At 56.0% G+C, this 11644-nt stretch overlaps 1 protein-coding gene across 1 annotated transcript; it reads left to right on the top strand.

The window, feature by feature from the left end:
* Positions 1–8919: 8919 nt before the first annotated feature.
* Positions 8920–10657, top strand: LOC120675775 (uncharacterized protein At4g15970-like). The gene is made up of 3 exons (XM_039956985.1): positions 8920–9362; positions 9483–9848; positions 9972–10657. Exons 1-3 carry the CDS (start codon positions 9093–9095, stop codon positions 10488–10490), a joined length of 1155 nt encoding a protein of 384 aa, XP_039812919.1. The 5' UTR covers positions 8920–9092; the 3' UTR covers positions 10491–10657.
* The last annotated feature ends 987 nt before the right edge of the window (positions 10658–11644 follow it).

Here is an 11644-nt window from a genome sequence, read left to right on the forward strand (position 1 = left end):
CTTCGGGTCGTGACAGCTGGACTCCTTCATTACTTGGTCGACGACGAGCTGAGAGTCACCGCGCGCATCGAGGCGTTTGACGCCAAGCTCGATGGCGATGCGGAGGCCACCGAGGAGGGCCTCATACTCCGCCATATTGTTCGAAGCAGGGAAATGCAAGCGGATTACATACCGCATGTGTTCTCCGAGAGGTGAGATGAAGAGGAGGCCGGCTCCGGCTCCAGTTTTCATCACCGACCCGTCGAAGTACATAGTCCAGCATTCGCCCCGGATTTGTGATGGGGGTAGCTGAATGTCCGTCCATTCAGCCACGAAGTCAGCCAAGATTTGGGACTTAATTGCCTTGCGGGGGGCGTAAGTGAGTGTCTCTCCCATTAGCTCCACAGACCATTTGGCGATTCTGCCCTCGGCTTCCCGGTTGCGGGCTATCTCTCCCAAGGGGAAAGACGAGACCACGGTGACGGGGTGAGCCTCGAAGTAGTGGCGCAGCTTGCGTCGAGCTAGCACTACTGCGTAGAGCAGCTTCTGAATCTGAGGGTAGCGCGTCTTGGTCTCAGACAACACCTCGCTGATATAGTACACCGGCCGCTGGACGGGCAGAGCTTGACCCTCCTCTTGTCTTTCCACAACGATCACCGCGCTGACCACTTGGGTCGTCGCGGCCACGTATAGATAGAGGGGCTCGCCGTCCGTAGGTGGTGTAAGAATGGGAGCACGGGTGAGCGATGCCTTCAGCCTTTCGAGGGCCTCTTGAGCTTCGGGGGTCCACGTGAAGCGCTCGGTTTTCCTCAAGAGTCGATACAGGGGCAAGCCTTTCTCGCCGAGACGCGAGATAAAACTGCTAAGGGACGCTAGGCATCCCATGACCCTCTGTACCCCCTTTAGGTCTCGGATCGGTCCCATCCGAGTGATGGCCGAGACTTTGTCAGGGTTGGGTTCGATGCCCCGCTGGGAGACAATGAAGCCCAAGAGCATGCCTCGAGGGACCCCGAACACGCACTTCTCGGGGTTAAGTTTTACCCCTTTGGCTCGTAGGCAATCGAATGCGATCCTGAGATCAGCAACCAGGTCGTCCGCCTTCCTGGTTTTGACAACGATGTCGTCGACATATGCCTCTACGCTCCGCCCGAGCTGGTCTCCGAAAACGTGGAGCATACACCGTTGATAGGTGGCTCCGGCGTTTCTGAGGCCAAAGGGCATCGTAACATAGCAGTACATGCCGAAAGGTGTGATAAAAGAAGTCGCGAGCTGGTCGGACTCTTTCATCTTGATTTGATGGTAACCGGAGTAAGCATCAAGAAAGGATAAGAGCTCACATCCCGCAGTAGTATCTACAATCTGATCAATTCGTGGCAAAGGAAAGGGAACCTTCGGACATGCCTTATTTAGACTAGTGTAATCTACGCACATCCTCCAATTTCCACTCTTTTTCTTTACTAATACTGGATTAGCGAGCCACTCGGGATGGAATACCTCTTTGATGAACCCGGCCGCCAGAAGTTTCTGCAACTCCCCGCCGATCGCCCGGCGCTTGAGCTCGTCGAAGCGTCGCAGGCGTTGCTTCACCGGCTTGGAGTTGGGTCGGACATCAAGAGAGTGCTCGGCGACCTCCCTCGGTATGCCAGGCATGTCCGAGGGGCTCCACGCAAAGATATCAGCGTTGGCGCGGAGGAAATCGACGAGCACCACTTCCTATTTGTCGTCGAGGGTGGCGCTGATCTGCAACGCCTTGTTGTCGGAGTGGCTCGGGTCGAGGGGCACCTTCTTGATACCCTCGGTGGGTTCGAAGCTCCCGGCATGTCGGTGTGTGGAATCCAAGGCCTCGCTTGCCATTTTGTCGAGGGTGGCTGCGAGGGCCTCGTCTTCCGCTTGAGCTTCCGCGCGCTCAACGCACTCGACGTCGCACTCGTAGGCGTGCTCGAACGAAGAGCCGATGGTGATGACGCCCTTTGGTCCCGGCATTTTGAGCTTGAGGTAGGTGTAGTTGGGGACGGCCATGAACTTGGCGTAGCAAGGACGACCGAGGATGGCATGGTAGGATCCTCGAAACCCCACCACCTCAAAGGTGAGTACCTCCTTGCGGAAGTTGGCTGCCGTGCCGAAGCAGACCGGCAGATCGATCTGGCCGAGGGGTTGGACCCGCTTCCCCGGCGCGACGCTGTGGAATGGCGACTTGCTGGGGCGTAGCTTGTCCAATCCGATCCCCATGAGCTCCAAGGTGGGGGCGTACATGATGTTGAGGCTGCTGCCTCCGTCCATGAGCACCTTGGAGAAGCGAGTGTTGCCGATGATGGGGTCGACAACGAGCGGGTAACGTCCCGGATGCGGGACGTAGTCGGGGTGGTCCTCGCGGCCAAAGGCAATGGTGTCCTTCGACTAGTCGAGATAGGATGGCGTGGCCTTGGTGACGGAAAAGACTTCGCGGCGCTCACGCTTGCGCTGCCGAGAAGTCATATTCGTCGTCGTCCCTCCAAAGATGAAGAAGGCGTTCTCCACTGGGGGGAACTCGTCATCTCCACCTTTGTCGCCAGCATCCTTCTTCTTGTCCTCATCGCGATGCGCGACGCGGTTGTAGTATTTCTTGAGCATCTCGCACTGCTCGAGAGTATGGTTGACCGGGCCCTTGTGGTAAGGGCACGGTTTCTTAAGCATGTCGTCGAACTGGCCACCACCGCCTCGAGGGGGGCCTCGAGGCCCTTTGCGGTCCGGGGCGGCTGCGAAGGCCTCCTCGGAGTCTTCTGCCTGCCCCGTCCCGCGCTGGTCCGGCGGGACCGGCTTCCTTCCCTTCCTCCCCCGCTTTTGTTTCTTGGCGGGGGCGTTGGGCTTGACGTTGCTGCCCTCCGCGGGCGCATCGTCCTTGCGCTTGCTTGATTTGTCGTCGAAGATGGCACCAACAGCCTCCTCGCCGGCGGCGAAGTTGGTGGCAGCGTCGAACAACTCATTGGTATTAACGGGTCGGCTTCTCGCGAGCTCATGCACCAGATTCCTGCACGTCGTACCCTCGAGGAAAGCGTTAATGACCTCGACGTGGGTGACGCTGGGGAGCTCGGTGCACTGCTTGGAGAAGCGCCGCACGTAGTCACGCAGGGATTCGCGGGGCTTCTGGTGACACCCTTTGAGGTCCCAGGAGTTCCCAGGGCGCACGTACATGCCCTGGAAATTGCCTACGAAGACATGGACCAAGTCGGCCCAGCTGTAGATTTGATCCGCAGGCAAGTGCTCGAGCCACGTTCGTGTGGCGTCAGCAAGATGAAGGGGGAGGTTGCGGATGATGACCGCGTCTTCCGTCGCGCCGCCTAGCTGGCACGCTAGGCGGTAGTCGTTGAGCCAGACTGCAGGATCAGTCTCGCCCCGAGTATTTGACGAGGGTGTTGGGTTGTCGGAAGCGCGGGGGAAAAGGCGCGGTCCGGATCTCCCGACTGAACACCCGGGTGCCCGGAGGCTCCGGTGACTCACCCCTGTCGTGCTCAGGGTCGAAGCGTCCACCCCGTCGAGGGGTGTACCTCCTGCCGTTGATGACGTTGCGGGCGTCGCCGTAGCCAGCGTGCCCGCGAGTGTCGCGGATTCGCTCCCTTACGGGAACTCTTCCGATGCGCTCGTGTACCGGGGGTGCCCTCGCACCGGGTGCTACGGCTGCCTTGCCCTTCCCTGCTGGGGGTGTGTGCACAGAAACCTCACGGTCCTGGTGCGCAGTCCCAGCGTACTGCTCCGGGGCCTTCGAGCGCATGCGAGACGCAGAACTCTCGGCCTGCTGCACGGCAACTTGCTCGATGAGTTCCTGTGCCTCGCGGCGCAGGTTGCGGCCCGAAGGTGTCGATGGCTCAGGCATAGCTTGAAGTAGATAAGCCGCAGCAACGAGTTTCTCGCCGGCCGTTTGCAGTTCCGGAGATTTGTCGACGTTGTCGTCAGCCAGGATGCGCTCCCGGGCCACACGTCCCGCCGTCCGGGCGTGCGCACCAGGCACGGTACGCTGCTGCTCGAGTGCGGCGCGTAGCTCCTGGGTTTGCCGACGCTGCTCGTCGAGCTTGGCTTGAAGCTCGTTGAGCTGCGCCAGCTGGGCTTGACGCGCCGCTGAACTTGACGAGGAAGGGGCTGCGGGCGGGACCACCGGTTGCTTTGCCCGTACGTCCGCCCCGCCGTCCTCGTCGTTGGCTGGAGTATTGTCGTCTTGCTCGTTCGCGAGGTCCGCCATGAAGCATTCCCTGGAAGGATCGAAATCCCCCTCGCTGGAGTCTTCGGAGCAGGTGAGGCAGTAGGCCGTCGCCAGCTGGAACGCGCGGAGAGCGTCGGGGTCGCGGACCCCGGAGTAGTCCTCGGCCTCCTCGGCCGTGAAGTTGTTCATGAAGAAGTCGACGTCGTCGGCGATCGAGCTCGCCGTCTCGGGGTAGGGTTCGTCAGGGGACGACGTGCTGAGGCTGCGGATCGGCAGAAGATGATGACCCGGCGTATCCTCATGCTCGATGAGGTCAGCGACGGTTGACAAGGCGCAGGTGGCGGCGTTGCGCATCCCGAAGGGGAACGAAGACACCGAAGTCGGGTCCCCCCTGGGAGGCATTAGTGCTGCCGCAGGCGATGGTGCCGGCGCGGATGACGCCGAGGCACGCGATGATGAGACGGTTGCCCCACTGGCCGCGATGTTGAGTTGCGACACGCCAGCCTCGACCCACGTGGGGGAGCTGTGGCGGGCCGCTCGACGCCGCTCCGTGCGTGCTTGTCGTGAACGCTGACCCGAGCGCCTGTTGCGTCGGGCTGGCGGAGTCGGAGCGATGAGGTTGCGTTCGGAGGAGAGGAGCTGCTTGAGGTAACCGTTGCCGGTTGCTCTGAACTCAAGACTCCCGAACGAGACCGCGCGTCCCGCTGGAAACGGATCCGAAACGCCCATAGGGTATGGGTTGGATCTGCTCGCCATTCCGGGAGATCAAATGGGAGAAAGAGAGAAAATGTCACGCAGCACCCCTACCTGGCGCGCCAACTGTCGGTGTCCCGACCCGGGGGCCTGGATCCCAACTAGTAAATGCTGCGTGTTTCCTCGTCCCAGATGATGGTGCAAGAGGCAATCACAATAACGCACAGTTTATCCTGGTTCCGGCCGTGGGGCCGTACGTCCAGCAGAGGGGGTGTGCGAGGGCACTGTATTATCTTGCACCCGGGGTGCTTGCAGTAGGGGATACAAGCGGGGCGAGAGTGGGAGGAAAGCTCCCAAGTCTCTGCTAGAAGTGGAGTTAGTTGAGATGAGTACTCAATCGTGCTGAAAGTTCTGAAAGGGGAAGTTCAGGGAGCCTGCTTCCACCCTTCGATTGGAGAGATCCGTCCCCCTGAAAGGGGAGCCCATCCTCTCCTTTTATAGTTGTAAGGAGAGGCGGTGTACATGAGTGTAGGGGCGCGGAAGTCGTCGTTTTCCCTTGAATTGCGGGGTACAGTGGTCGAACACTGTAGAAAGTGTACTGTGGGAAGGCGGCGCGTGTCGCTGTCGTCCTGGATTTTCGTCCTTGGTCCCGTGGAGATGGCGGCGGCCGTCCTGCAGTGTACCAGTGGTAGTAATGGCGTGGGACGGTCCCGGACCCCCTGGCCGGAGTGCGGGTGTGCACATTAGAAGGTCCGGGAGCGCGTAGAAGTCCCGGACCCCACGAGGGGGAGGTCCGGGGTCGCGCCCGTGCGTGCTGAGTGCCCCTCTTGGCAGGACACGTGACATCGTCGGACCCCTTCCCCAGCGGGAGATGGGTCCGGCGATGGATGTCGGCAGAACAGTAACGGGGGCGGCGCCAACTTGCCTCGTGCCGCATTGAATGCCCACAGTACTGCTACAGCGACTGGGGTGGCAGAGCGGTGACCGGGGTCGGTGGACGGGACGCCGGTCACATCCACTGCGGGAGTGGCAGTCTGACGCCGCCTACCCTTTGAGCCGTGGTGGAGTGGCTGGCTTTTAATGCCTTCGTACGGCGGTCGGTTGGGCGGCGGGGCCATTTGTCTCTTGTGCCGAGAGATGGCCTCGAGCGAGGCGGAGATTGGCCACCCGCTCGAGGGCAGGTCCGCTGTCCTCGAGCGAGGCGGAGATTGGCCACCTGCTCGAGGGCAGGTCCGCTGCCCTCGAGCGAGGCGGAAATGCGATTGCGCGGTCGAGGGTCCCGAGGGGAGCCCTCGAGCGAGGCGGAGATGAGTGACCCGCCTGAGGGTAGATCCGCTACCCTCGAGCGGGGCGGAGTTTGTTCGGTGGGCCTGAGAGGGGCCCTCGAGCGAGGCGGAGATTGGCCACCTGCCCGAGGGGGATGTGGCTGGGCCACATGCTGGACTTCTTTGAGTCCTTTCCTTTCCTCTGAGGGAGAAATAGGCCGTGGGCCTTCGTGAGCCCAGTTGCCTTAGCATATGTTTGTGTTTTTGAAAGTGGTTTTAGTACCTCAATTAGGGTGTCCCTAATTGTGGCACCCGACAATGAGTAATCCTTGTTATAGTTGCAATGAACACACGGGCAGCACATAAAACCATTCTGCTTGTTTGCCTCAGCCACAGACAAAAAATAATGCAGGTCATCAATAAATTCTTTCAAACGTCGGTCAGCATTGTACATCCATTGTCGGTCTATCTGCATTTTAAAGAAATCGATCTGAATTCTTTACACGTATCGAATAAATAAAATATATCAAACCTAAATTAAACTAAATGTAACATAACATTAATAATTAAAATATCTGCTTAATCCATTAATAAAAATGAATATATGATCTGCTTAACATAACATGAATAACTAAATGTAACATAACATCTTGATTAATTAAAAGGAGTACTTAATCCATTACAGAACTTAACAAAGGAGTACTCAACATGAAACTTAAAAATTCGGACAACAACACATAGGTTTTCAACCGTCCTTGCGTTGGAACGCAGAATGCTCTAATGGATTTCTTACTGGCGCAGAAGAAGATGGCGGAGCTGAAACCTCCGAGTTTGGTGGTGACGAACCATAACGCTGCAATAAATCCTCAAGATCAAACAGAGGTTCCTCACCCCTTGCCACGCATTCTCTATATTCTTTTTCCAAATAACGGAGCGCTGCCCTATGAAAAGCACTACGTTTCTTGGACCGACGACCTACTCGAGTTGTGCCCTTCTCTCCAGAAGGACAACGATCACCCCCACCGGCGCCACTCCCTCCAGCTGCTGAAGCCATATTTTACTGAAAAATACCTTTATTTTCCACAAAATTATAAATTCTTACCATTAAAATGCAAATATTATTTACTATTACAATTACAATGATCAGACTAATAACTCTTGCAAATAACAATGAAATCATATAAAAAAGACGAAATGTATCATTAATTGAAAAAAATCTCTATAACTTCTAATTACTTTGACACCCTTCAGTTCTAGGAGAACACTCTTTTCAATATCCAGAAACCCTCTAGAAGAGAAAAAACCTTTATTTCTGAAAATGTATATGTCAGTAATCTCGACCCTGCGGTGATGACACTAACTTTCGAGGCGACACGGTGCGGTACAAGAATGTCACCAATCGGCCAGTCGCAGCACCAACATTTACGATTAATAGGAACACAGCACTTGGCACAGGCAGCGTGCTCGTTGATATGCTCTCAGTACAACAACGGCCATGCTGACTACGTCAAATGCTTTCTTCGTATCAATCGGAAGTGCTGGTGATGCGACCAGCCGATTCGCGACGTCCTTATAGCACATCGTGTATCCCTGAAAGGTAGTGACATCACCGTTGGATGGAGATTAACGACGTATACTTGTTTCAAAATAAAGATTTTTAAACTTCTAGATTGTTCAATGTGAGCCTGAATAAATACATCACTAGAGTATCAAAATAATCCATTCATAATACAAAAAATTCTAATATACTCATTTCATTAATTCATTCATGAATACAAAAATCAACTATCCACAATATGATCATATATACAAGTACATCACATGAAGTGTCTACACTCATTCTAAAAATTTCTATTATCCACATACTCATCTAAATCTAAAAGAAAATCACACCTACATATGCAATCTAAATGTCCAAAATGAGCTAGTTACACATTTTCTCTATTTCTAAAGCTTGAAATAAGCTATACAAGCCAAGGAAGAAGAGAAAAACAAGCCCCAAACCTTTAGCGCCGATGGATGGACGGCGAATCAAAAATCTTCACAAATGTGGTGAAGAAATGAGCCAGAACTCCCCTCTCCCGAGCCAAGAACAGCAAGAACAAGTGAGCTGAATGGCTTGGACGGGGGGAGAGGGAAGGGGATAAGGGGGCCAAGGAGTTTTGTCCCGGTTGGAGACACCAACCGGGATAAAAGGGGGCCTTTTATCCCGGTTGGTGGCTCCAACCGGGACAAAAGTCTGAGCGGGCCTTTTGTCCCGGTTGGAGCCACCAACCGGTATAAAAGACCACCCTTTTGTCCCGGTTGGGGCCTTTTTTCCCGGTTTGTGCCTTCAACCGGGACAAAAGGCCCATGTCCTCCCGCTGTGGCCCGGCTAGCCGTTGGACCCGGGACAAAAACCACCTATTGTCCCGGGCCCAAAGGCTGTCGGGACAAATGGCCTGGAACAAAGACATATTTGGTAGCAGCGGCAGTAGTCCATCTCCATGGTCCATATGTGTGAAGTGGCCTTGGTGTTTGAAAACAACGGATCCAAATGAGGTCTTGAAAACCGATCACCATCGATCGTTGACGATGAACGGCGGCCTTGGCAATTAACCAAGTTAAAGAATTACAGATGGCGTCGCGCTGCGTGTCGTCGGTGCACAAAATTAAATGATTAAATCAGATGAGCACGCGGGCAAACCTCGTGCTTAGCTCAGAATAGCGTACGTTGTACTCCCCAGTTACCACCGTGTGCTCGTTCATTAACTGCGCATGTGCTGATGTGCACTGCTCCTACTAGCTACTCAATTGCCTCGACCGAGATCAAGCTAGCTAGCGAGGCGGAGACGACGATGCTATATACATAGGAGCTAGCTGTTAGCAGTGTAGTTATTAGCTTATCCATCTCCGGTGACGGCCGGACCTGGACTGCCGGCCGGCCGAACAAGCTAAGCCTCCATTTCGATCGTACGTGAGCTGCTGCTACCTAAAACAGCATGGGGTTGGGGCTCGGGGGCAAGGAGGCCTGCCAGCATGTGGTGTCCTTCCTCATCGGCGCGACACTGACCACCGCCCTCCTCGTCTTCCTCGGGTCCGACCGGCTCGGCGTGGGCTTGTCCACCATCTCCAGCAGCTGGGGGAGTACTCGGACCCAGCTGCCGGCCCTGGCTGGCACTGGCAGCCCGCCGGCTCAGGTGGCCAATAACACTCCAGCACCAGCAGCCGGCGGCGCTGCTGCTCCAACTGCTGCTACCCACGGTCAGGAGGTACGCCCGCCCGTGCAAATTAAAGGAAATTATATTCTACTCCATGCTGCAGTAGTCTCCCGATCCTCTTGTTGTGTGCCGCCGTTGAATGTGATTGATGCAGCAGCTGCACCCGCGCAGTCCGAATTTGCAGGTTTGGCTGAGCTGCTGCCCAAGGTCGCCACCGACGACGGGACGGTGATCATCACGTCGGTGAACGAAGCGTTCGCGCGGCCCAACTCGCTGCTCGACCTCTTCCGCGAGAGCTTCCGGGCCGGCGAGGGGATCGAGCACCTCCTCGACCACGTCCTCGTCGTCGCCGTCGACGACATGGCGTTCGCGCACTGCACGGCCATGCACCCCCACTGCTACCTCCTCCAAGTCCAGTCCAATATGAACCTGAGCTCCGCCAAGGCGTTCATGAGCGAGGCCTACGTGGAGCTGGTCTGGACCAAGCTCTCGCTGCAGCAGCGCGTCCTCGAGCTCGGCTACAGCTTCCTCTTCACGGTACGCCGCCGCGCCTAAAACACGATCAAATCTGAAACGATTTGTACATATATTCAGTTAGCGTCTGGCCTGACGATGCATGCATGTCTGAATGAATGGCTGATCGAGCTCGCCGACGTGCAGGACGTGGACATCGTGTGGCTCCGCAACCCGTTCTGGCACATCAGCGTGTTCGCGGACATGACGACGTCAAGCGACGTCTTCCGCGGCGACGCCGGCAGCCTCGACAACCTGCCCAACACCGGGTTCTACTACGTCCGGGCGACGGACCGGGCCGTCGAGATGCTGCGGCGGTGGCGGGCGGCGCGGGCGAGGTTCCCGCCGAACCACGAGCAGGCCATCTTCAACGAGATCAAGGGCGAGCTCGCCGGCGACCTCGGGGTGCGCATCCGGTTCCTCGACACGGCGCGCTTCGGCGGCTTCTGCCAGATCTACCACAGCGACATGGGCGGGGCGTGCACGATGCACGCCAACTGCTGCTTCGGGCTCAGCAACAAGCTCCACGACCTGAGGGATGTGCTCGGGCAGTGGAGGAACTACACCGGCCTGACGCCGGAGGAGAAGAAGACCCGCAAGTTCACGTGGAAGAATCCCGCCAAGTGCGGTACGCCGGACAAAAAGGACTGGTCGATAGATCCGTGAGATGCCTTTTTTGTTGTTGTTACGAAAGCCGTAGAGATGGCAGAGTCAGCTCCACTAGACGATAATCAAGTTAATTGGTGAACAGTAGTATTTACTTACAATTTTTTCAGAGGATTTGTTTAGTACAATTTTTCTGAACATTTGAAGACAGGTAATTTTTCTTCTTTCGGAAGATAGACAGAATTCTCGGGTTACCTCATCCACACCCACCGAAGCCCAACAGGACATGTATGTGTAGCCCATCAGACTACCACAACGATCCGATTCGATTGAACCATTCTCAAACCTGATCTACTAAAAATTAGTCTAGTTTGGAAGAAAATTGTTTTTACGGAGAAGGTGAAATTGGGCTCCTCATGTTTGGGATCGGACAGTTTCCTGCCAAATTTGTGCTGGATTCATGCACTGTTCCGGCATTCCAAAAATTGGGTTCCTCATCATGGTTGCTACTGCTGTTTTTCTGAAAAAGAAGACAAGTAGATTGCAATTTATACATAGATCAGAGAAATGGGCAACCACGTACATTGTCCTTCCCACAAACTGTTAATTGCAGTGCTACTCGAGGAGTATATCGTTGCTGTGGACAAAAACATTACGGTTTCAGAGAGAGAGAGAGAGAGACCGACACCTCCATTCAGAAACCTGTCTTGATCGGCTTAAATGGAAGTGAGGAAATGGATCGCGAGTTGTTCCGCCGATCTAGTGATCTCTTTGGCGGTGTTCAATTCAAGCACGTTAAGATCATTAGGCATGTAGGCGAACGGACTTGGGCTAGCGTCAATTGCATCATGGAACACGCGATGCAGATTTTCAGGTTGACCGTAACTTTCCCTTCTCCCGGTCAATTTTTTTCCACCCAAACACATGGTGGGCCCCACTGTGCTCACATATCTCCTCTCCCCACCGCACACACCCACTCCCGTGATTCCTCCTCCTCCTCACCCACTCCCTTCCTTCTCTATCTCCTTTTTTCTCTCTCCTTCTGGATCCAGGCGAGGCGAGCGCTGGGGCCGGGGCCGGCGGCGGCGGGGAGGCGCGGCGCGGCGGCTCTGGCGGCTGGGAGGGGGCGGGGCGGGCCGGCGGCGGTGGGGAGGCGGCGGGGCGGATCCGGCGGCGGGGAGGCGGCGGGGCGGGCCGGCGGCGTCGGGGAGGCG

The sequence above is a fragment of the Panicum virgatum genome, chromosome 5N (assembly GCF_016808335.1).
Source record: "Panicum virgatum strain AP13 chromosome 5N, P.virgatum_v5, whole genome shotgun sequence".
Taxonomy (NCBI): domain Eukaryota; kingdom Viridiplantae; phylum Streptophyta; class Magnoliopsida; order Poales; family Poaceae; genus Panicum; species Panicum virgatum.